Genomic DNA, 23,545 nt, shown 5'->3' on the forward strand with positions numbered 1-23,545 from the left:
TGGAGTGCAGACCTTGGTCATATCGTACCCAGAGACGGTAAGACAGAATAGAAACATGACAGTTATAACGTGCCATGTTAGAATCCATGTACAGTCAGGTGTAACATGTTAGAATCCGTGTACAGTCAGGCGTAACATGTTAGAATCCGTGTACAGTCAGGCGTAACATGTTAGAATCCGTGTACAGTCAGGCGTAACATGTTAGAATCCGTGTACAATCTAGAAGAAAAAAGAAACGCACACCTATGTAGGCGAGGTGCTGGCTAGCGGAGTAGAAAACTAGAAAATAAAGGAGAGCCGCACACTCTAGGAGCTCAGATGCAAAAATATTTAATTACCAACGTTTCGACAGGCAAGCTGTCTTCATCAGGGTACAATCACAGACACTGCGGGATGACTCGTTTATATATAGTGTCAAGACACACAGGTGTCTGTAATCATGGCCAACAGTGGCCTAATATCATTGGTTAATTACTCATATTAAAACGGCATAGAATGAGCAACATACAATTAATACAAATGGATAACATACGATCATAGAATCCGTGTACAGTCAGGTGTAACATGTTAGAATCCGTGTACAGTCAGGTGTAACATGTTAGAATCCGTGTACAGTCAGGCGTAACATGTTAGAATCCGTGTACAGTCAGGCGTAACATGTTAGAATCCGTGTACAGTCAGGCGTAACATGTTAGAATCCGTGTACAGTCAGGCGTAACATGTTAGAATCCGTGTACAGTCAGGCGTAACATGTTAGAATCCGTGTACAGTCAGGCGTAACATGTTAGAATCCGTGTACAGTCAGGCGTAACATGTTAGAATCCGTGTACAGTCAGGCGTAACATGTTAGAATCCGTGTACAGTCAGGCGTAACATGTTAGAATCCGTGTACAATCTAGAAGAAAAAAGAAACGCACACCTATGTAGGCGAGGTGCTGGCTAGCGGAGTAGAAAACTAGAAAATAAAGGAGAGCCGCACACTCTAGGAGCTCAGATGCAAAAATATTTAATTACCAACGTTTCGACAGGCAAGCTGTCTTCATCAGGGTACAATCACAGACACTGCGGGATGACTCGTTTATATATAGTGTCAAGACACACAGGTGTCTGTAATCATGGCCAACAGTGGCCTAATATCATTGGTTAATTACTCATATTAAAACGGCATAGAATGAGCAACATACAATTAATACAAATGGATAACATACGATCATAGAATCCGTGTACAGTCAGGTGTCATGTTAGAATCCGTGTACAGTCAGGTGTAACATGTTAGAATCCATGTACAGTCAGGCGTAACATGTTAGAATCCGTGTACAGTCAGGCGTAACATGTTAGAATCCGTGTACAGTCAGGCGTAACATCAAAGCCCTTTCGTGGTAATAGAACATGGTTCTCGTGAAATCCGTTTGTTTAAAGCGTTTGTTTAACGCGGTCCAGTGGGGTGATTGATGCAGTGGAATTGTTATTACACTTCTTATTCCACATGTGGACAGTCCTTCACTCTTCCTTCTTGGCCTCTGCTGGTTGGGAAGTTGATCCGTGCAGCACCAGTGAACCTGAGAGCGTTAGAGAGATGCCCACCCACCACAGTGCTGCGTGGGCCTCGCCAAAGAGCAGCTTCCCAAGGAATGCCTAAACACAGTACAGACTATGGAAGTGGGATTGGCAACATAAATAGCCTATAATACCTGTATTCATACAGTGATTCACAGATGTCATTGCTCCAATAACGTTGTTCCACTATGGTCAATGTTCTATAGCGCCAAAGGCCTATGTACTGTGTTCATATAAATTGGATAGCTGAGATCTGGGGTCGTATTCATAAAGCGTCTCAGAGGAGCAGTGCCGATCTAGGATCAGGTCCTCCTGACTTAATCATTATGATCTAAAAGGTGAAATTGATCCTCTGGTCAACACTCCTACTCAGACATTTTATGAATACATGCCGTGATGGATATCAACCAGTTGCTCTACTCACAGAGGAAACAAAGTTGGATGCAGTGGTGGTGACCGTGGCCCGGGCGGAGGAGGAGGAGTGTCTCAGAGCCTTGGAGAAGAAGGTCCACATCACAGCATTACTGGTGAACAGCAGTCCTCCACACAGCAACCGCAGAGGGATGTGGAGCTGGAATACAATAGGACTTGTTAGTGGTCTCTGGTAGAATGGTATCTCTCACACACACATTCTATCTCTCACACACACATTCTTTCTCTCAGTCTCCCTCTGACACATACACACTTTGAAAATTATAGATCCATATAGATACTCTCACCCATTCGCAGGGTGATGTTTCCGCCTGAATAATCCTGTAGTCCCCATCCTGAAACCAGGTTTTCAGCCCTGTTTCACACATCCCTTTGAGGTAGTCTGAGCCCAGAGATAGCTTGGCTGACGAGGAGGCGACGGCTCCAAGAAAGCCCGCTAATAATGCGTAAAACGCACCTGAAATCATATTTATTTAGCATCTAAACTAGACTTACTGTCACATATTTGACTACTTCCTTGTCTAAAAGGCTACACTCGGTTCAACCAATCAGACTCACCTCTGGGATCATATGACCTTCAGCGGGCGCAGGGTGATGACGATTTAATGTTACGCTAAACACGACGGGCTAAACACAACCTGAAATTACCTTTCTTTCCTTAATTTGTTCTAACTCTCAAAATGGCTAAGATGAATAAGGGTCCGAAAGCGAACGTATCGTGGGTGAAACCAGCAGAACCGTCATTTTTAAAGAAATTCAAGAACGATGTTGGCTTTAAGGAAGGACCCACCATTGATACCAAGGTATTTCGCTAATGTGCTACGTTAGCTAGCCTATGTAAAATGTACTAACGTTAACCTTAGGTGGGATGCAGAGCTACAGTATATACGTGACTGTATGGCAAGCCCGCTGGAGAGCTATGTAAAGGTTTTAGTTCGAGTCCTGCGCTAACATCTTGATTCAGTTAGTCAAGTAACGTTATTAGCTAGCTCTACAGGAGAGTTGACCACCCTTCAAAATTATTGTGTTTTCTCTCGCATAATTCAATTCCTTGACCACTATAGATATTCCATTGACACGAAGGGCTATTTTTGCAGCTATGTGTACCGTTTAACATGGAAAGGGCGGCTGGTATAATGTCAATATGGTGATATTCAACCTGGTCACTGTTCCCGCAGCGTTTAGAGATGCCAGCCTTGGAGGATGACAGTGGCAGTGATCGTGAAGATGAGCTGCCTCAAGTTGTCATTCTCAAAAAGGGAGATTTAAGCGCTGAAGAAGTGTTACAGATAAAAGAGGTAAAGGATGGTACAGAAAAAGGTAAATAAATCATATATAATAGCCTAAACTATCAAATTAACTTGGTGTTAATTGGAGTGTCTCTGTACTGTCTACTGTGTGTATACAGGGTATGTCTGTACTGTGTATACAGGGTCTGTACTGTGTGTCTACTGTGTGTATACAGGGTCTGTGTGTCTCTGTACTGTGTGTCTGTCTGTACTGTGTCTACTGTGTGTATACAGGGTCTGTCTGTACTGTGTGTCTGTCTGTACTGTGTCTACTGTGTGTATACAGGGTCTGTCTGTACTGTGTGTCTGTCTGTACTGTGTCTACTGTGTGTATACAGGGTCTGTCTGTACTGTGTCTACTGTGTGTATACAGGGTCTGTGTGTACTGTGTCTACTGTGTGTATACAGGGTCTGTCTGTACTGTGTGTCTGTCTGTACTGTGTCTACTGTGTGTATACAGGGTCTGTCTGTACTGTGTCTACTGTGTGTATACAGGGTCTGTCTGTACTGTGTCTACTGTGTGTATACAGGGTCTGTGTGTGTACTTAATCTGCCTCTTCTCCTTGCTGCCTACAGAAGACAAGCCTCCTGCGGACGGCAAGATCCTGTTCAAGAAGCCCACGAAGCGCTCCTCCGACAAGTTCCAGGGCATCACCGCCAGCTCTAACAAGAAGAAGAAGAGTGAAGGAAAGAGTGAAGGAGGAGATGAAGAGAAAAAGGAGGAGAAGTCTGAAAAGAAGGTGAAAAACAAGAGTCTTCTCTCTTTCGGAGAGGATGAGGATGAGGACTAGAAGTTAATTCACCGCAGGGATTTCAGACTAGAACAATCAACCGCTCATCAGACTAGAGCAATCAACCGCTCATGGATTATGGAACTGATCTACTGCGGTTGTTGGTTTTTACTATGGGCAAAAAGACCCAACATAGAATAGCTCCACATCGTAGTTTGTCCCACTAGACTAAGATCCTTAGACATTACGGGTCATCCCCTCTCTTCTGGAGGTGGAATCTGGAAATGTATCTGAAACAAACCCCATCATCACATTCACAATCAAAGATCTTTAGGTACATAAGATGCATGCTGTTATTCTTTGTCGACTATAAGACATGTCTCTGCTGTTGGAAATGTTGTGTAGTGACTCACTGTGGGCCTATTATCCATCCATTACAACTGTAGTCGTCCGTCCTTCAGTGGACCCTCTGGACTTTTTCCTACAGCCAACACAGGGTCTGGATCTAAGATTTATCAAGGTAACCCGTGTGACAACAGCTAATAAGGGGAAGAAATGAGCTGGTGGTTTTGGTCAAAAAAAATATAGTCTGGAGAGTTGATGTGATACTTTCCTACTTCTAGAGTCAATAATTCATTGGATGTAGAAATGTGTTTTAGCTTCGACAACGGAGCTTCAAAAGATGTCGAAGTTAAATACTTCATTGTTGTTGTTATGCCAAGGTGTTGGATTTTTCTGTGATTTGTATTGTGCTTTTTTAAATTATGTTTTTTAGTTGAATAAGTTTGAAATGTAACTATTAAAATACATTAAGGCCTTACGATAGCATAATACTATAGTATGTTCTGTAGAAAGCAGGTCTGTCAGTAGGTCGTGTTGCAAAAATATCTCTCATTGGCAAATACCTTTTTACAGTTTTCACAATATGCAGAGAAAGGTCAGTGAAAACAGAGAGATACATTTTTATTATCCATAGAAAATAGTGTTACTTTTACATTTTAAACCTTACGAGAACATGTGGCCCTTCAAATCCCAGACGACTGATTTAGTTACCAGGATGCTAAATCAAAGAGGACTGATTTAGTTACCAGGATGCTAAATCCCAGAGGACTGATTTAGTTACCAGGATGATAAATCCCAGAGGACTGATTTAGTTACCAGGATGATAAATCCCAGAGGACTGATTTAGTTACCAGGATGATAAATCCCAGAGGACTGGATTTAGTTACCAGGATGATAAATCCCAGAGGACTGATTTAGTTACCAGGATGATAAATCCCAGAGGACTGATTTAGTTACCAGGATGATAAATCCCAGAGGACTGATTTAGTTACCAGGATGATAAATCCCAGAGGACTGATTTAGTTACCAGGATGATAAATCCCAGAGGACTGATTTAGTTACCAGGATGATAAATCACAGAGGACTGATTTAGTTACCAGGATGATAAATCCCAGAGGACTGATTTAGTTACCAGGATGATAAATCCCAGAGGACTGGATTTAGTTACCAGGATGATAAATCCCAGAGGACTGGATTTAGTTACCAGGATGATAAATCCCAGAGGACTGATTTAGTTACCAGGATGATAAATCACAGAGGAATGATTTAGTTACCAGGATGATAAATCACAGAGGACTGGATTTAGTTACCAGGATGATAAATCCCAGAGGACTGGATTTAGTTACCAGGATGATAAATCACAGAGGACTGGATTTAGGGGAGAGAGGGGGAGGAGGGAAGGGAGGGGAAGGGGAGGGAGGGGGGAGAGAGGGGGGGAGGGGGGAGAGAGGGGGAGGGAGGGGGGAGAGAGGGGGAGGGGGGAGGGAAGGGGAGGGGGGGAGGGAAGGGAGGGAGGGAGAGGGGGAGGGGAGGGGGTGGGGAGGGAAGGGAGGGGGGAGAGAGGGGGAGAGGGAGGGAAGGGGGGAGAGAGGGGGGGAAGGGGGGAGAGAGGGGGGGGAGGGGGGAGAGAGTGGGAGGGAGGGTGGGAAGAGTGGGAGGGAGGGTGGGAAGGGAGGGGGGAGAGAGGGGGGGGAGGGAAGGGAAGGGAGGGGAGGGAAGGGAGGGGGTGGGAGGGGGGAGAGAGGGAGGGAAGGGAGGGGGTGGGAAGGGAGGGGAAGGGGAGGGAGGGAGGGAGGGAGAGAGGGGGGGAGGGAAGGTAGGGTGGGAAGGGAGGGTGGGGTGGGAGGGGGGAGAGAGGGGGGGGAGGGAAGGGAGGGAGGGAGGGAGGGAAGGGTAGGGTAGTAAGGGAGGGAAGGGGTGGGGAGGGAGGGAAGGAAGGGTGGGGAGGGAGGGAAGGAAGGGTGGGGTGGGAGGAAGGGGTTGGGGAGGGAGGGAAGGGGTAGGGGAGGAAGGGAGGGGGGAGGGGAGGGGGGGGAAGGGTTGGCCCTTGTTTGAAAGAACAGCTTCTCTATAGATAGAGGTCAGAGGAGAGCAGCTGGAGAGGAGAGATGGAGCTCTGCTATCTGAGGTTAGCCTAGCATACCTAGCTAGCTGCACTCACAGGTGCTCTGGGTGACTCTGTAGACAGGAGATCATTTCCTGTACCGGCTTGCCCTCGAAACAGATCTGATACACTGCCACAAACAGAGGGAACCTGGGAAAGACACAACAGAATGACACGAGTTAAAATGGAAAGATACAACCACCTCTCTCTCTCTCCCATCATTAGATCAAGTCTGGGCTCATGGCTGGGACCACAGGGTAATACAGGTGGAATGGGTGACAGACTACATTTGTCTAGGTACTGTACCTGGATCGATCAGAGAGAGAGAGAGAGAGAGACAGACAGAAAGGGACTCACTTATCCACCAGTCCCTTCTGTTTGAGGATGTGGTAGACTTCAGCTGAGGTAGCAGGACCCTGGAGCTTCTGTCCATTCAACATCTCCTGCTCCAGGACCTCAATAGTCTAGCAGGGAGGCACATACAGGACATATTACCATGTATCTGTGTTGGAGTTAGGCCTATACTGTTTACGTTGCCATGGGGGTGGTGTAACGTTGCCACGGGGTGGTGTAACGTTGCCACGGGGTGGTGTAACGTTGACACGGGGTGGTGTAACGTTGCCACGGGGTGGTGTAACGTTGCCACGGGGTGGTGTAACGTTGCCACGGGGTGGTGTAACGTTGCCACGGGGTGGTGTAACGTTGCCACGGGGTGGTGTAACGTTGCCACGGGGTGGTGTAACGTTGCCACGGGGTGGTGTAACGTTGCCACGGGGTGGTGTAACGTTGCCACGGGGTGGTGTAACGTTGCCATGGGGTGGTGTAACGTTGCCATGGAGTGGTGTAACGTTGTCATGGGGTGGTGTAACGTTGACATGGAGTGGTGTAACGTTGACATGGAGTGGTGTAACGTTGTCATGGGGTGGTGTAACGTTGACATGGGGTGGTGTAACGTTGCCATGGGGTGGTGTAACGTTGACATGGGGTGGTGTAACGTTGACATGGGGTGGTGTAACGTTGCCATGGGGTGGTGTAACGTTGCCATGGGGTGGTGTAACGTTGCCATGGGGTGGTGTAACGTTGCCACGGGGCGTTACATGGGGTGGTGTAACGTTGCCACGGGGTGGTGTAACGTTGCCACGGGGTGGTGTAACGTTGCCATGGGGTGGTGTAACGTTGCCACGGGGTGGTGTAACGTTGCCACGGGGTGGTGTAACGTTGCCATGGGGTGGTGTAACGTTGCCATATGGTGGTGTAACGTTGCCATGGGGTGGTGTAACGTTGCCACGGGGTGGTGTAACGTTGCCACGGGGTGGTGTAACGTTGCCACGGGGTGGTGTAACGTTGACACGGAGTGGTGTAACGTTGACATGGGGTGGTGTAACGTCACCATGGGGTGGTATAACGTTGACATGGGGTGGTGTAACGTTGACATGGGGTGGTGTAACGTTGACATGGGGTGGTGTAACGTTGCCATGGGGTGGTGTAACATAGCCACGGGGTGGTGTAACGTAGCCACGGGGTGGTGTAACGTTGGGCGTTGGTCCGGGGTGGTGTAACGTTGTCATGGGGTGGTGTAACGTTGTGGTGTAACGTTGACACGGGGTGGTGTAACGTTGGGCGTTGGTCCGGGGTGGTGTAACGTTGCCACGGGGTGGTGTAACGTTGGGCGTTGGTCCGGGGTGGTGTAACGTTGCCATGGGGTGGTGTAACGTTGTCATGGGGTGGTGTAACGTTGGGCGTTGGTCCGGGGTGGTGTAACGTTGTCATGGGGTGGTGTAACGTTGTGGTGTAACGTTGACACGGGGTGGTGTAACGTTGGGCGTTGGTCCGGGGTGGTGTAACGTTGCCACGGGGTGGTGTAACGTTGGGCGTTGGTCCGGAGGGGTGTAACGTTGGGCGTTGGTCCGGGGTGGTGTAACGTTGGGCGTTGGTCCGGGGGGGTGTAACGTTGGGCGTTGGTCCAGGGTGGTGTAACGTTGGGCGTTGGTCCGGGGTGGTGTAACGTTGGGCGTTGGTCCGGGGGGGGGGGGGGTGGTGTAACGTTGGGCGTTGGTCCGGGGGGGTGTAACGTTGGGCGTTGGTCCGGGGTGGTGTAACGTTGGGCGTTGGTCTGGGGGGGGGTGTAACGTTGGGCGTTGGTCCAGGGTGGTGTAACGTTGGGCGTTGGTCCGGGGTGATGTAACGTTGGGCGTTGGTCCGGGGTGGTGTAACGTTGGGCGTTGGTCCGGGGTGGTGTAACGTTGGGCGTTGGTCCGGGGTGGTGTAACGTTGGGCGTTGGTCCGGGGTGGTGTAACGTTGGGCGTTGGTCCGGGGGGGGGTGTAACGTTGGGCGTTGGTCCGGGGGGGGGGGGGGTGTAACGTTGGGCGTTTGTCCGGGGTGGTGTAACGTTGGGCGTTGGTCCAGGGGTGGTGTAACGTTGGGCGTTGGTCCAGGGGGGGTGTAACGTTGGGCGTTGGTCCAGGGGGGGGTGTAACGTTGGGCGTTGGTCCGGGGGGGGGGGGTGTAACGTTGGCCGTTGGTCCGGGGTGGTGTAACGTTGTCATGGGGTGGTGTACGTTGTGGTGTAACATAGCCATGGGGTGGTGTAACGTTGGGCGTTGGTCCGGGGTGGTGTAACGTTGTCATGGGGTGGTGTACGTTGTGGTGTAACGTTGACACGGGGTGGTGTAACGTTGGGCGTTGGTCCGGTGGGGGGTGTAACGTTGCCACGGGGTGGTGTAACGTTGGGCGTTGGTCCGGGGGGGGTGTAACTTTGGGCGTTGGTCCAGGGTGGTGTAACGTTGGGCGTCGGTCCGGGGGGGTGTAACGTTGGGCGTTGGTCCGGGGGGGGGGGGGGGGGGGGGGGGGGTTGTAACGTTGGGCGTTGGTCCAGGGTGGTGTAACGTTGGGCGTTGGTCCGGGGTGGTGTAACGTTGGGCGTTGGTCCGGGGGGGGGGGGTGGTGTAACGTTGGGCGTTGGTCCGGGGGGGGGGGTGGTGTAACGTTGGGCGTTGGTCCGGGGGGGTGTAACGTTGGGCGTTGGTCCGGGGTGGTGTAACGTTGGGCGTTGGTCTGGGGGGGGGGTGTAACGTTGGGCGTTGGTCCGGGGTGATGTAACGTTGGGCGTTGGTCCGGGGGGGGGGTGTAACGTTGGGCGTTGGTCCGGGGTGATGTAACGTTGGGCGTTGGTCCGGGGTAGTTGTAACGTTGGGCGTTGGTCCGGGGTGGTGTAACGTTGGGCGTTTGGTCCGGGGTGGTGTAAGGTTGGGCGTTGGTCCGGGGTGGTGTAACGTTGGGCGTTGGTCCGGGGGGGGGTGTAACGTTGGGCGTTGGTCCGGGGGGGGGGGGGGGGGGTGTAACATTGGGCGTTGGTCCGGGGTGGTGTAACGTTGGGCGTTGGTCCAGGGGTGGTGTAACGTTGGGCGTTGGTCCAGGGGTGGTGTAACGTTGGGCGTTGGTCCGGGGGGGGTGTAACGTTGGGCGTTGGTCCGGGGGGGGGGTGTAACGTTGGGCGTTGGTCCGGGGTGGTGTAACGTTGGGCGTTGGTCCGGGGGGGTGTAACGTTGGGCGTTGGTCCGGGGTGGTGTAACGTTGCCATGGGGTGGTGTAACGTTGGGCGTTGGTCCTTACCTTTCCTGTCTTGGCGAAGGCCTCGGCCACGCGTCGGTTGCGTCCTCCATAGCAGGTCGTGATGAGGTCAGCCACTCCGCAGCTCTCCAGGAAGGTTGCAGAGGAGACGACGCCATCTTTACTGAAGAGCTTAGCGAAGGCTATCATCTCCATCAGTCCCAGTCTGATTACCGCTGCCTTGGTGTTGTCCCCACACCTCAGCCCATCACAGAACCCTGCTCCAACCGCTACGATGTTCTGAGGAAGAGAGAGGAAAACATACAGGAAACAGGTTGTTACCACGTCATTACCATTTTACAATGGAAGTATCCATTTTACCATGCACACACACACCCCTACCGTGCACACACACACTACCGTGCACACACACACACTACCGTGCACACACACACCCCTACCGTGCACACACACACCCCTACCGTGCACACACACACCCCTACCGTGCACACACACACTACCGTGCACATACACACACGCTGGGGCGAGTACTTAAGAGTTACCTTCAGGGCTCCACAGAGCTCTACAGTGTATTAGAGTTACCTTCAGGGCTCCACAGAGCTCTACAGTGTATTAGAGTTACCTACAGGGCTCCACAGAGCTCTACAGTGTATTAGAGTTACCTTCAGGGCTCTACAGAGCTCTACAGTGTATTAGAGTTACCTTCAGGGCTCCACAGAGCTCTAGAGTGTATTAGAGTTACCTTCAGGGCTCCACAGAGCTCGACAGTGTATTAGAGTTACCTACAGGGCTCCACAGAGCTCTACAGTGTATTAGAGTTACCTACAGGGCTCCACAGAGCTCTACAGTGTATTAGAGTTACCTACAGGGTTCCACAGAGCTCTACAGTGTATTAGAGTTACCTTCAGGGCTCCACAGAGCTCTACAGTGTATTAGAGTTACCTTCAGGGCTCCACAGAGCTCTACAGTGTATTAGAGTTACCTTCAGGGCTCCACAGAGCTCTACAGTGTATTAGAGTTACCTACAGGGCTCCACAGAGCTCTACAGTGTATTAGAGTTACCTTCAGGGCTCCACAGAGCTCTACAGTGTATTAGAGTTACCTACAGGGCTCCACAGAGCTCTACAGTGTATTAGAGTTACCTTCAGGGCTCCACAGAGCTCTACAGTGTATTAGTTACCTTCAGGGCTCCACAGAGCTCCACAGTGTCTGCATCGTCCACCACTGTGATCCTGAAGTTAGGAGTCTGCAGGAGCTCCTTGAAGAGCAGGCCGTTCTCCATGATCTTACTGCCTGATAAAGCAACACGTTTTACATCCAACACATAGCCAGCCTATCACTCCATCTCTGTCAAAGCTTTGTGTTACTATCTCATTCCATATAGTTATCAAATAACTTCACAGCTTTGTTTTACATTCCTGTATACAAATGTCTATGTAATGATGTTGATAAATGATGCAGGGCGTATTCTTACCGATGGTGGTCTCACAGAACTTCTCTGCTGCCACCTCGTTGGCGATGTTAGCTCCCATTAGAACACTGACGTCGATAGCCATCTTCTCCCTGATTATGTCCGAGATGAGCTTCAGGCCCTCCGGACCCTCGTCTATTCCCTGTGGGGACAAGAGACAGCTACATGGTTCAATAGTGTTTCTCATTCCGTTTGTTTTACAGGGCAACGTGAGAGAACAGATCAAAGGAAGTGAGATATCTGAAAGACGACATTGAGAGAGGGGAGTGAGGAGGCAGCTAGTTCCTGTGGAGAGAGAGATGTCACTAGTGTTTAGTGAGAGGTGTTACTAGTGTTTAGTGGTTAGTGAGAGATGTTACTAGTGTTTAGTGTTTAGTGAGAGGTGTCACTAGTGTTTAGTGTTTAGTGAGAGGTGTCACTAGTGTTTAGTGTTTAGTGAGAGGTGTCACTAGTGTTTAGTGTTTAGTGAGAGGTGTTACTAGTGTTTAGTGGTTAGTGAGAGGTGTCACTAGTGTTTAGTGTTTAGTGAGACGTGTCACTAGTGTTTAGTGTTTAGTGAGAGATGTCACTAGTGTTTAGTGTTTAGTGAGAGATGTCACTAGTGTTTAGTGTTTAGTGAGAGGTGTAACTAGTGGTTAGTGAGAGATGTTACTAGTGTTTAGTGTTTAGTGAGAGATGTTACTAGTGATTAGTGAGAGATGTTACTAGTGTTTAGTGGTTAGTGAGAGGTGTTACTAGTGGTTAGTGTTTAGTGAGAGGTGTTACTAGTAGTTAGTGTTTAGTGAGAGATGTTACTAGTGTTTAGTGGTTAGTGAGAGGTGTTACTAGTGGTTAGTTTTTAGTGAGAGGTGTTACTAGTGATTAGTGTTTAGTGAGAGATGTTACTAGTGTTTAGTGAGAGGTGTTACTAGTAGTTAGTGATTAGTGAGAGATGTTACTAGTGTTTAGTGGTTAGTGAGAGGTGTTACTAGTGATTAGTGTTTAGTGAGAGGTGTTACTAGTGTTTAGTGTTTAGTGAGAGATGTTACTAGTGATTAGTGTTTAGTGAGAGATGTTACTAGTGTTTAGTGAGAGATGTTACTAGTGTTTAGTGAGAGATGTTACTAGTGTTTAGTGAGAGGTGTTACTAGTGGTTAGTGTTTAGTGAGAGGTGTCACTAGTGTTTAGTGGTTAGTGAGAGATGTTACTAGTGTTTAGTGTTTAGTGAGAGATGTTACTAGTGATTAGTGAGAGATGTTACTAGTGTTTAGTGGTTAGTGAGAGGTGTTACTAGTGATTAGTGAGAGATGTTACTAGTGGTTAGTGTTTAGTGAGAGGTGTTACTAGTAGTTAGTGTTTAGTGAGAGATGTTACTAGTGGTTAGTGTTTAGTGAGAGGTGTTACTAGTGTTTAGTGAGAGATGTTACTAGTGTTTAGTGTTTAGTGAGAGGTGTTACTAGTGGTTAGTGAGAGGTGTTACTAGTGGTTAGTGTTTAGTGAGAGATGTCACTAGTGTTTAGTGAGAGGTGTCACTAGTGGTTAGTGTTTAGTGAGAGGTGTCACTAGTGTTTAGTGTTTAGTGAGAGGTGTCACTAGTGTTTAGTGTTTAGTGAGAGGTGTCACTAGTGGTTAGTGTTTAGTGAGAGGTGTCACTAGTGTTTAGTGTTTAGTGAGAGGTGTCACTAGTGTTTAGTGAGAGGTGTCACTAGTGGTTAGTGTTTAGTGAGAGGTGTCACTAGTGGTTAGTGAGAGGTGTTACTAGTGTTTAGTGAGAGGTGTTACTAGTGGTTAGTGGTTAGTGAGAGGTGTTACTAGTGGTTAGTGTTTAGTGAGAGGTGTTACTAGTGTTTAGTGGTTAGTGAGAGGTGTTACTAGTAGTTAGTGTTTAGTGAGAGATGTTACTAGTGTTTAGTGGTTAGTGAGAGATGTTACTAGTGTTTAGTGTTTAGTGAGAGGTGTTACTAGTGGTTAGTGGTTAGTGAGAGATGTTACTAGTGTTTAGTGAGAGATGTTACTAGTGTTTAGTGAGAGATGTTACTAGTGTTTAGTGAGAGATGTTACTAGTGTTTAGTGAGAGATGTTACTAGTGTTTAGTGAGAGGTGTTACTAGTGGTTAGTGGTTAGTGAGAGATGTTACTAGTGGTTAGTGGTTAGTGAGAGGTGTTACTAGTGGTTAGTGTTTAGTGAGAGGTGTTACTAGTGTTTAGTGGTTAGTGAGAGGTGTCACTAGTAGGTAGTGTTTAGTGAGAGATGTTACTAGTGTTTAGTGGTTAGTGAGAGGTGTTACTAGTGTTTAGTGAGAGGTGTCACTAGTGTTTAGTGTTTAGTGAGAGATGTTACTAGTGTTTAGTGGTTAGTGAGAGGTGTCACTAGTGTTTAGTGGTTAGTGAGAGGTGTTACTAGTGGTTAGTGTTTAGTGAGAGGTGTCACTAGTGTTTAGTGGTTAGTGAGAGATGTTACTAGTGTTTAGTGAGAGATGTTACTAGTGTTTAGTGCTTAGTGAGAGGTGTTACTACTGTTTAGTGGTTAGTGAGAGGTGTCACTAGTGGTTAGTGTTTAGTGAGAGGTGTTACTAGTGTTTAGTGAGAGGTGTTACTAGTGGTTAGTGTTTAGTGAGAGGTGTTACTAGTGGTTAGTGAGAGGTGTCACTAGTGGTTAGTGTTTAGTGAGAGGTGTTACTAGTGTTTAGTGAGAGGTGTCACTAGTGTTTAGTGGTTAGTGAGAGGTGTTACTAGTGGTTAGTGTTTAGTGAGAGGTGTTACTAGTGTTTAGTGAGAGGTGTCACTAGTGTTTAGTGGTTAGTGAGAGGTGTTACTAGTGGTTAGTGAGAGGTGTCACTAGTGGTTAGTGTTTAGTGAGAGGTGTCACTAGTGGTTAGTGTTTAGTGAGAGGTGTCACTAGTGGTTAGTGGTTAGTGAGAGATGTCACTAGTGTTTAGTGGTTAGTGAGAGATGTCACTAGTGTTTAGTGGTTAGTGAGAGGTGTCACTAGTGGTTAGTGAGAGGTGTTACTAGTGTTTAGTGAGAGGTGTTACTAGTGTTTAGTGAGAGGTGTTACTAGTGGTTAGTGTTTAGTGAGAGATGTTACTAGTGTTTAGTGGTTAGTGAGAGGTGTCACTAGTGTTTAGTGTTTAGTGAGAGATGTTACTAGTGTTTAGTGAGAGGTGTTACTAGTCGTTAGTGAGAGGTGTTACTAGTGGTTAGTGTTTAGTGAGAGGTGTTACTAGTGGTTAGTGAGAGGTGTTACTAGTGGTTAGTGTTTAGTGAGAGATGTCACTAGTGTTTAGTGGTTAGTGAGAGGTGTCACTAGTGTTTAGTGGTTAGTGAGAGGTGTTACTAGTGGTTAGTGTTTAGTGAGAGATGTTACTAGTGATTAGTGAGAGGTGTTACTAGTGGTTAGTGAGAGGTGTTACTAGTGGTTAGTGGTTAGTGAGAGGTGTTACTAGTGTTTAGTGAGAGGTGTTACTAGTGGTTAGTGAGAGGTGTTACTAGTGGTTAGTGGTTAGTGAGAGGTGTTACTAGTGGTTAGTGTTTAGTGAGAGATGTCACTAGTGTTTAGTGGTTAGTGAGAGATGTTACTAGTGTTTAGTGGTTAGTGAGAGGTGTTACTAGTGTTTAGTGGTTAGTGAGAGGTGTTACTAGTAGTTAGTGTTTAGTGAGAGGTGTTACTAGTAGTTAGTGTTTAGTGAGAGATGTTACTAGTGTTTAGTGAGAGATGTTACTAGTGTTTAGTGGTTAGTGAGAGGTGTTACTAGTGTTTAGTGGTTAGTGAGAGATGTCACTAGTGTTTAGTGTTTAGTGAGAGATGTCACTAGTGTTTAGTGGTTAGTGAGAGGTGTCACGAGTGGTTAGTGTTTAGTGAGAGGTGTTACTAGTGGTTAGTGTTTAGTGAGAGGTGTCACTAGTGGTTAGTGTTTAGTGAGAGGTGTTACTAGTGTTTAGTGAGAGGTGTTACTAGTGTTTAGTGAGAGATGTCACTAGTGTTTAGTGGTTAGTGAGAGATGTTACTAGTGTTTAGTGTTTAGTGAGAGATGTCACTAGTGTTTAGTGGTTAGTGAGAGGTGTTACTAGTGTTTAGTGAGAGGTGTTACTAGTGGTTAGTGGTTAGTGAGAGGTGTTACTAGTGGTTAGTGGTTAGTGAGAGATGTTACTAGTGTTTAGTGGTTAGTGAGAGGTGTTACTAGTGTTTAGTGGTTAGTGAGAGATGTTACTAGTGTTTAGTGGTTAGTGAGAGATGTTACTAGTGTTTAGTGAGAGGTGTTACTAGTGGTTAGTGTTTAGTGAGAGATGTCACTAGTGTTTAGTGGTTAGTGAGAGGTGTTACTAGTGTTTAGTGTTTAGTGAGAGATGTTACTAGTGTTTAGTGGTTAGTGAGAGGTGTTACTAGTGTTTAGTGGTTAGTGAGAGGTGTTACTAGTGTTTAGTGGTTAGTGAGAGATGTTACTAGTGTTTAGTGAGAGGTGTTACTAGTGGTTAGTGTTTAGTGAGAGATGTCACTAGTGTTTAGTGGTTAGTGAGAGGTGTTACTAGTGTTTAGTGTTTAGTGAGAGATGTTACTAGTGTTTAGTGGTTAGTGAGAGGTGTTACTAGTGTTTAGTGGTTAGTGAGAGGTGTCACTAGTGTTTAGTGGTTAGTGGTTAGTGAGAGATGTTACTAGTGTTTAGTGGTTAGTGAGAGGTGTTACTAGTGTTTAGTGGTTAGTGAGAGATGTCACTAGTGTTTAGTGGTTAGTGAGAGGTGTCACTAGTGTTTAGTGGTTAGTGAGAGGTGTCACTAGTGTTTAGTGGTTAGTGAGAGGTGTCACTAGTGTTTAGTGTTTAGTGAGAGATGTCACTAGTGTTTAGTGGTTAGTGAGAGGTGTTACTAGTGGTTAGTGAGAGGTGTCACTAGTAGTTAGTGTTTAGTGAGAGATGTCACTAGTGTTTAGTGGTTAGTGAGAGGTGTTACTATCTGTTTATTATGTGTTTGTTAGTAAAAACATTCAGTCAGAGACACATAGAGACAGTCAGACTGCTGTCTCAACTCCACATATGAGGACTTGTCACTGACAGACAGACCGAAAGAAAAGACAGACACAAACAGAGAGACAGACAGAAAGCACAGACAGAGAGAGAGACAGACAGAGAGACAGGAGAGACAGGACAGACAGAAAGCACAAACAGAGAGAGACAGACAGAGAGACAGGAGAGACAGACAGACAGACAGACAGACAGACAGACAGACAGACAGACAGACAGACAGACAGACAGACAGACAGACAGACAGACAGACAGAGACAGAGACAGACAGAACAAACGGAGAGAGAGACAGACAGACAGACAGACAGACAGACAGACAGACAGACAGACAGACAGACAGACAGACAGACAGACAGAGACAGAGACAGACAGAACAAACGGAGAGAGAGAGAGAGAGAGACAGACAGACAGACAGACAGACAGACAGACAGAGAGACAGGACAGACAGAGAGACAGGACAGACAGACAGACAGACCGAAAGAAAAGACAGACAGACAGACAAACAGAAAGCACAGACAGAAAGCACAGACAGAGAGAGAGAGAGAGAGAGAGACAGACAGAGAGACAGGACAGACAGACAGACAGACAGACAGACAGACAGACAGACAGACAGACAGACAGACAGACAGACAGACAGACAGAAAGGACAGACAGACAGAAAGGACAGACCGACAGAAAGGACAGACTGACAGAAAGGACAGACAGACCGACAGAAAGGACAGACACAGACAGACAGCAGTAGATCCAGAGTTAACGACTCTACCCCCTCTGATATTAGCCTACTCTCTCCTGTTGACACTAACTCAATCTAGGACAGAGATGGGAGTACCGAGAGGAGAACATGTCATGTCCCCGCAAACATCACTCTTGAAATATTCAAACATCATAAGCCAGACGTGGGAGTTTAGCTGCCCTGGAGAGAGACAGAACCAGCTGGTGACAGAAACAAACTAGGCCAAGCCAAGGCCCTGTGGACTCGTTTTCTACACACACACTGACACACAGAGTACAAACACTTCCTGAATAACTAGAACTCTGCAGAAGTGGTTGTAACTGATTGAAGACTAGACATTAATACATTAATAGTCAGTAGAGAGAGAGACTAGGCATTAATACATTAATAGTCAGTAGAGAGAGAGACTAGACATTAATACATTAATAGTCAGTAGAGAGAGAGACTAGACATTAATACATTAATAGTCAGTAGAGAGAGACTAGACATTAATACATTAATAGTCAGTAGAGAGAGACTAGACATTAATACATTAATAGTCAGTAGAGAAAGAGACTAGACATTAATACATTAATAGTCAGTAGAGAGAGAGACTAGACATTAATACATTAATAGTCAGTAGAGAGAGAGACTAGACATTAATACATTAATAGTCAGTAGAGAGAGAGACTAGACATTAATACATTAATAGTCAGTAGAGAGAGAGACTAGACATTAATACATTAATAGTCAGTAGAGAGAGACTAGACATTAATACATTAATAGTCCGTAGAGAGAGAGTAGGCTGAATAAGAGAGAGTAGCCTATTAAATTAATCCAAACACAATAATAGTCTGATTACATTCTTGGAGAACGGGAAGACTGTCCTCTCCAAAAAAACAAATGAGCCTGTAGTTAATTATGTAGTAATAGTTTTACAAGCCTCTCCACTAAAATAAAGCTTATCAGAATCCCCTGGCTTCTTAACCACACAAATCCCTCTTTACAAAGGCCCCGCTCTGGCCCAATCCAGAGGTTTAAAACAAGGCCCCGCTCTGGCCCAATCCAGAGGTTTAAAACAAGGACCCGCGCTGGCCCAATCCAGAGGTTTAAAACAAGGCCCCGCTCTGGCCCAATCCAGAGGTTTAATACAAGGCCCTGCTCTGGCCCAATCCAGAGGTTTAAAACAAGGCCCCGCTCTGGCCCAATCCAGAGGTTTAAAACAAGGCCCCGCTCTGGCCCAATCCAGAGGTTTAATACAAGGCCCTGCTCTGGCCCAATCCAGAGGTTTAAAACAAGGCCCTGCTCTGGCCCAATCCAGAGGTTTAATACAAGGCCCTGCTCTGGCCCAATCCAGAGGTTTAATACAAGGCCCTGCTCTGGCCCAATCTAGAGGTTTAATACAAGGCCCTGCTCTGGCCCAATCTAGAGGTTTAATACAAGGCCCTGCTCTGGCCCAATCTAGAGGTTTAATACAAGGCCCTGCTCTGGCCCAATCCAGAGGTTTAAAACAAGGCCCTGCTCTGGCCCAATCCAGAGGTTTAATACAAGGCCCTGCTCTGGCCCAATCCAGAGGTTTAAAACAAGGTCCCGCTCTGGCCCAATCCAGAGGTTTAATACAAGGCCCCGCTCTGGCCCAATCCAGAGGTTTAATACAAGGCCCTGCTCTGGCCCAATCCAGAGGTTTACTACAAGGCCCTGCTCTGGCCCAATCCAGAGGTTTAATTAAAACAAAAAGGGGAGAGAGAACCCTGATACAGTTATAATGATGTTATAACTACATCATCTGATTTAAAAGATGGTTCTTTTTAACTGCATAAAGGTATGACAGATCTAGGTAGAGGAGGGCAGAGAGACCATATGCGCCATTAGCTAAATAATCTCTTGTGGACAGCCTACGTAAACATTCAGCATCTAACCAAATTACACAAGATTTTAGTTTTGTGGTTAACCGAGACATTTTTAAATAGAGCAACCGGTCAATAAGCCCAATGGGTGGGTATATGACTACATCTGTCTGTATGTTTCTTACCCTGCTGTCACTGAGGTCAGGACAGGTAGTGTTTTCTACCCTGCTGTCACTGAGGTCAGGACAGGTAGTGTTTTCTACCCTGCTGTCACTGAGGTCAGGACAGGTAGTGTTTTCTACCCTGCTGTCACTGAGATCAGGACAGGTAGTGTTTTCTACCCTGCTGTCACTGAGGTCAGGACAGGTAGTGTTTTCTACCCTGCTGTCACTGAGGTCAGGACAGGTAGTGTTTTCTACCCTGCTATCACTGAGGTCAGGACAGGTAGTGTTTTCTACCCTGCTGTCACTGAGATCAGGACAGGTAGTGTTTTCTACCCTGCTGTCACTGAGATCAGGACAGGTAGTGTTTTCTACCCTGCTGTCACTGAGGTCAGGACAGGTAGTGTTTTCTACCCTGCTGTCACTGTGGTCAGGACAGGTAGTGTTTTCTACCCTGCTGTCACTGTGGTCAGGACAGGTAATGTTTTCTACCCTGCTGTCACTGAGGTCAGGACAGGTAGTGTTTTCTACCCTGCTGTCACACATCAGGACAGGTAGACTGGACAGGGCTCCATATAGCCTTGTGAGGAGGAGAACACTGAGAAATGAGAGGGCTCCATATAGCCTTGTGAGGAGGAGAACACTGAGAAATGAGAGGGCTCCATATAGCCTTGTGAGGAGGAGAACACTGAGAAATGAGAGGGCTCCATATAGCCTTATGAGGAGGAGAACACTGAGAAATGAGAGGGCTCCATACAGCCTTATGAGGAGGAGGACACTGAGAAATGAGAGGGCTCCATATAGCCTTATGAGGAGGAGGAGGACAGGGCTCCATATAGCCTTATGAAGAGGAGGACACTGAGAAATGAGAGGGCTCCATATAGCCTTGTGAGGAGGAGAACAATGAGAAATGAGAGGGCTCCATATAGCCTTATGAGGAGGAGAACACTGAGAAATGAGAGGGCTCCATATAGCCTTATGAGGATGAGGACACTGAGAAATGAGAGGGCTCCATATAGCCTTATGAGGATGAGGACAGGGCTCAATATAGCCTTATGAGGAGGAGGAGGACAGGGCTCCATATAGCCTTATGAGGAGGAGGAGGACAGGGCTCCATATAGCCTTATGAGGAGGAGGAGGACAGGGCTCCATATAGCCTTATGAGGAGGAGGAGGACAGGGCTCCATATAGCCTTATGAGGAGGAGGAGGACAGGGCTCCATATAGCCTTATGAGGAGGAGGAGGACAGGGCTCCATATAGCCTTGTGAGGAGGAGGAGGACAGGGCTCCATATAGCCTTATGAGGAGGAGGAGGACAGGGCTCCATATAGCCTTATGAGGAGGAGGAGGACAGGGCTCCATATAGCCTTATGAGGAGGAGGACAGGGCTCCATATAGCCTTATGAGGAGGAGGAGGACAGGGCTCCATATAGCCTTATGAGGAGGAGGAGGACAGGGCTCCATATAGCCTTATGAGGATGAGGACACTGAGAAATGAGAGGGCTCCATATAGCCTTGTGAGGAGGAGGAGGACAGGGCTCCATATAGCCTTATGAGGAGGAGGAGGACAGGGCTCCATATAGCCTTATGAGGAGGAGGAGGACAGGGCTCCATATAGCCTTATGAGGAGGAGGAGGACAGGGCTCCATATAGCCTTATGAGGAGGAGGAGGACAGGGCTCCATATAGCCTTGTGAGGAGGAGGAGGACAGGGCTCCATATAGCCTTATGAGGAGGAGGAGGACAGGGCTCCATATAGCCTTATGAGGAGGACAGGGCTCCATATAGCCTTATGAGGAGGAGGACAGGGCTCCATATAGCCTTATGAGGAGGAGGAGGACAGGGCTCCATATAGCCTTATGAGGAGGAGGAGGACAGGGCTCCATATAGCCTTATGAGGAGGAGGAGGACAGGGCTCCATATAGCCTTATGAGCCCTTATGTGTTCTAGCTTGCAGAGTAAACATAAGAGTAGGACGTTGGACGGCGTGACTCTCTTACCTTAATGAGTGTGATTCCCCTGGCCTGGGAGGAGACACATCCCACCATCTCATCACACAGCTTCCTGATGAACTGGTGAGGAACCACAAACACTAGGAGGTCAGCCCCCTCAGCAGCATCCTGGAGCTGAGGTACAGCCACCTGGAGAGAGGGAAGGAGGGTGAGAGAGAGGAGGTGGAGAGAGAGAGAGAGAGAGAGGGTGGGTGGGTGAGAGAGAGAGGGAAGGAGGGTGAGAGAGGGGGGGTGGAGAGATGGTGAGAGAGAGAGAGAGGGTGAGAGAGGGTGAGAGAGAGAGAGAGAGAGAGAGAGAGAGAGAGAGAGAGAGAAGGGGGGTTAGAGGGGGGGTGAGAGAGAAAGAGGGTGAGAGAGAGAGAGGGTGAGAGAGAGAGGGGGGTGGAGAGAGAGAGAGAGAGAGAGAGCGAGAGAGAGAGAGAGAGAGAGAGAGAGAGAGGGAAGGAGGGTGAGAGAGAGAGAGAGGGAAGGAGGGTGAGAGAGAGAGAGAGGGTGGGAGAGAGAGAGAGAGAGAGGGTGGGTGGGTGAGAGAGAGAGAGAGAGAGGGAAGGAGGGTGAGAGAGGGGGGGGGGAGAGAGGGTGAGAGAGAGAGAGAGGGTGAGAGGGAGAGAGAGAGAGAGAGAGAGAGAGAGAGAAGGGGGGATAGAGGGGGGGTGAGAGAGAGAGAGAAAGAGGGTGAGAGAGAGAGAGGGTGAGAGAGAGAGGGGGGTGGAGAGAGAGAGAGAGAGAGAGAGAGAGAGAGAGAGAGAGAGAGAGAGAGAGAGAGAGAGAGAGAGAGAGAGAGAAGGAGGGTGAGAGAGAGAGAGAGGGAAGGAGGGTGAGAGAGAGAGGGTGGGAGAGAGAGAGAGAGAGAGAGAGAGAGAGAGAGAGAGAGAGAGAGAGAGAGAGAGAGAGAGAGAGAGAGAGAGAGAGAGAGAGGGGGGGGGGGGGGGGGGGGGTTGGTGATGGTGTAAACTACTAGCTTTCAGTCTTTGTTTAAACTCATTTCTGTTCAGACAGTCCTCTTACCACGTTGTCAGGCAGTTTGTATCCAGGCAGGTACTTGACATTCTCATGGTCTGTGTTGATGATGTCTGTGAGATTCCTGCCGTTCACCTTCTCCTCAAACACCCACATCTTGACTGTGGTGGCGAAACGCTGCAGGGTCTGAGCATTACTGCCGATTATCCTGGCAATGGCTGAACCCCTGTAGGGAAGAGGAATCATTGATGTACATTACACTTCTCTACAATATACCATTTACCAACGTCCACTGGCAAGAGACAATAGCAAAAACAATCAAAATTATTATCTTAACTGTTCACCATTATTTTAGAATGGATAACCTATACTATTCTGTCTTGTCCTTTGTCAAGAATTCGCTCATGTCATAAACTTTATCCTTTAAACGTTATCCTACAGAAATGCATTGTAGTCGCCTCAACATAAGTGGATTCAAAAACCCACGTTGCTCTGTGCTCATGTTCTCCTTGACAACAATGTAACGTCGATGTTATACAATGGAGCCGCGCTCGCCTCTGCGCCAGAGAGAGATATACCTACACTGTAAGAGACAGACACGGGCAGCTAATGCTGCTCCAGCTAACCAGCTAGCCCAGTAACATCTATCTGACCATCTCTATAGATTGCACGGCATGTTGCCTGTCATCGATAGGAGCAACAGTGATCATTGACAGTGACTCAACTCACCAGTTTCCAGAGCCGACAATGCATACTTTCAGAGGAGACGCCATTGGAGATGTTTCCTATACGCTTCTGGAGAAGAAACTGTTAAAAATGTATTGATTTCGAAGATATAGGTAACTCGTGACAGATGATATGGGGAGTGGATTTATGGAAAGGAGACAGGAGAGCGCCGCTAGGCTACTACAGACTGGACTACTGTAAATGACATCACCAAGGAGCATTCTGGGATTTCGAGTTTTTTATGTTTGTTACAATTAGCAGATAGAAGTTCATTAGCCTATTTCAGATGTCTGTCCGCTGATAAATTGCAAGACAATTGTTTGCAATGTTAACTAATGTCTCTTTTCTGGAAGAAATTCACAAAGAATATTAATTAAATAGCCTTACATTTTCATATCAAATAGGCTAAATGACATAGTCCTATTTTTTAACCTATTCGAAATGAAATATTGCCTCTCCCACACATCGTGCATGTACGTTGAGATCCTTGTGTGTGTGGTGAATATGTTGTGGTGAATCCGTGGGTTTTCAGCGATGATGCATATAGCCCTGTATTCTAGAGGTACATCGGTGTCGTGGTTGGCTGGCAGTCAAAGGGAGTGACCATCCCGGGATTTCCAGTAGAAAAAAACGC

The 23,545-nt window shown here is 47.5% G+C and overlaps 3 protein-coding genes across 4 annotated transcripts; 1 reads left to right on the plus strand and 2 right to left on the minus strand.

Annotated features, from left to right (window-relative positions):
• Nucleotides 1–1,095: 1,095 nt before the first annotated feature.
• On the minus strand, nucleotides 1,096–3,378 carry LOC120041911 (transmembrane protein 42-like). The gene is made up of 3 exons (XM_038986788.1): nucleotides 2,277–3,378; nucleotides 1,982–2,128; nucleotides 1,096–1,635 (listed from the first exon to the last, which is right to left on the minus strand). The coding sequence occupies exons 1-3, from the start codon at nucleotides 2,454–2,456 to the stop codon at nucleotides 1,501–1,503; spliced, it is 462 nt and encodes a 153-aa protein (XP_038842716.1). The 5' UTR covers nucleotides 2,457–3,378; the 3' UTR covers nucleotides 1,096–1,500.
• kiaa1143 (KIAA1143 ortholog) lies at nucleotides 2,570–4,834 on the plus strand. The gene is made up of 3 exons (XM_038986787.1): nucleotides 2,570–2,792; nucleotides 3,168–3,309; nucleotides 3,855–4,834. The coding sequence occupies exons 1-3, from the start codon at nucleotides 2,670–2,672 to the stop codon at nucleotides 4,067–4,069; spliced, it is 480 nt and encodes a 159-aa protein (XP_038842715.1). The 5' UTR covers nucleotides 2,570–2,669; the 3' UTR covers nucleotides 4,070–4,834.
• A 1,499-nt stretch (nucleotides 4,835–6,333) lies between these two features.
• On the minus strand, nucleotides 6,334–23,539 carry gpd1l (glycerol-3-phosphate dehydrogenase 1 like). 2 transcript variants are annotated; one of them, XM_038986792.1, is made up of 8 exons: nucleotides 22,915–23,539; nucleotides 22,234–22,411; nucleotides 21,214–21,354; nucleotides 11,502–11,640; nucleotides 11,208–11,320; nucleotides 10,070–10,306; nucleotides 6,813–6,919; nucleotides 6,335–6,605 (listed from the first exon to the last, which is right to left on the minus strand). In XM_038986792.1, exons 1-8 carry the CDS (start codon nucleotides 22,956–22,958, stop codon nucleotides 6,509–6,511), a joined length of 1,056 nt encoding a protein of 351 aa, XP_038842720.1. In that variant the 5' UTR covers nucleotides 22,959–23,539; the 3' UTR covers nucleotides 6,335–6,508. The 2 variants fall into 2 exon arrangements, with proteins under 2 accessions (XP_038842721.1, XP_038842720.1); XM_038986793.1 differs by lacking the exon at nucleotides 6,813–6,919 and having other exon boundaries at nucleotides 6,334–6,605.
• Nucleotides 23,540–23,545: the final 6 nt, after the last annotated feature.

The sequence above is a fragment of the Salvelinus namaycush genome, unplaced genomic scaffold, assembly GCF_016432855.1.
Source record: "Salvelinus namaycush isolate Seneca unplaced genomic scaffold, SaNama_1.0 Scaffold579, whole genome shotgun sequence".
In the NCBI taxonomy this organism is placed as follows: Eukaryota; Metazoa; Chordata; class Actinopteri; order Salmoniformes; family Salmonidae; genus Salvelinus; species Salvelinus namaycush.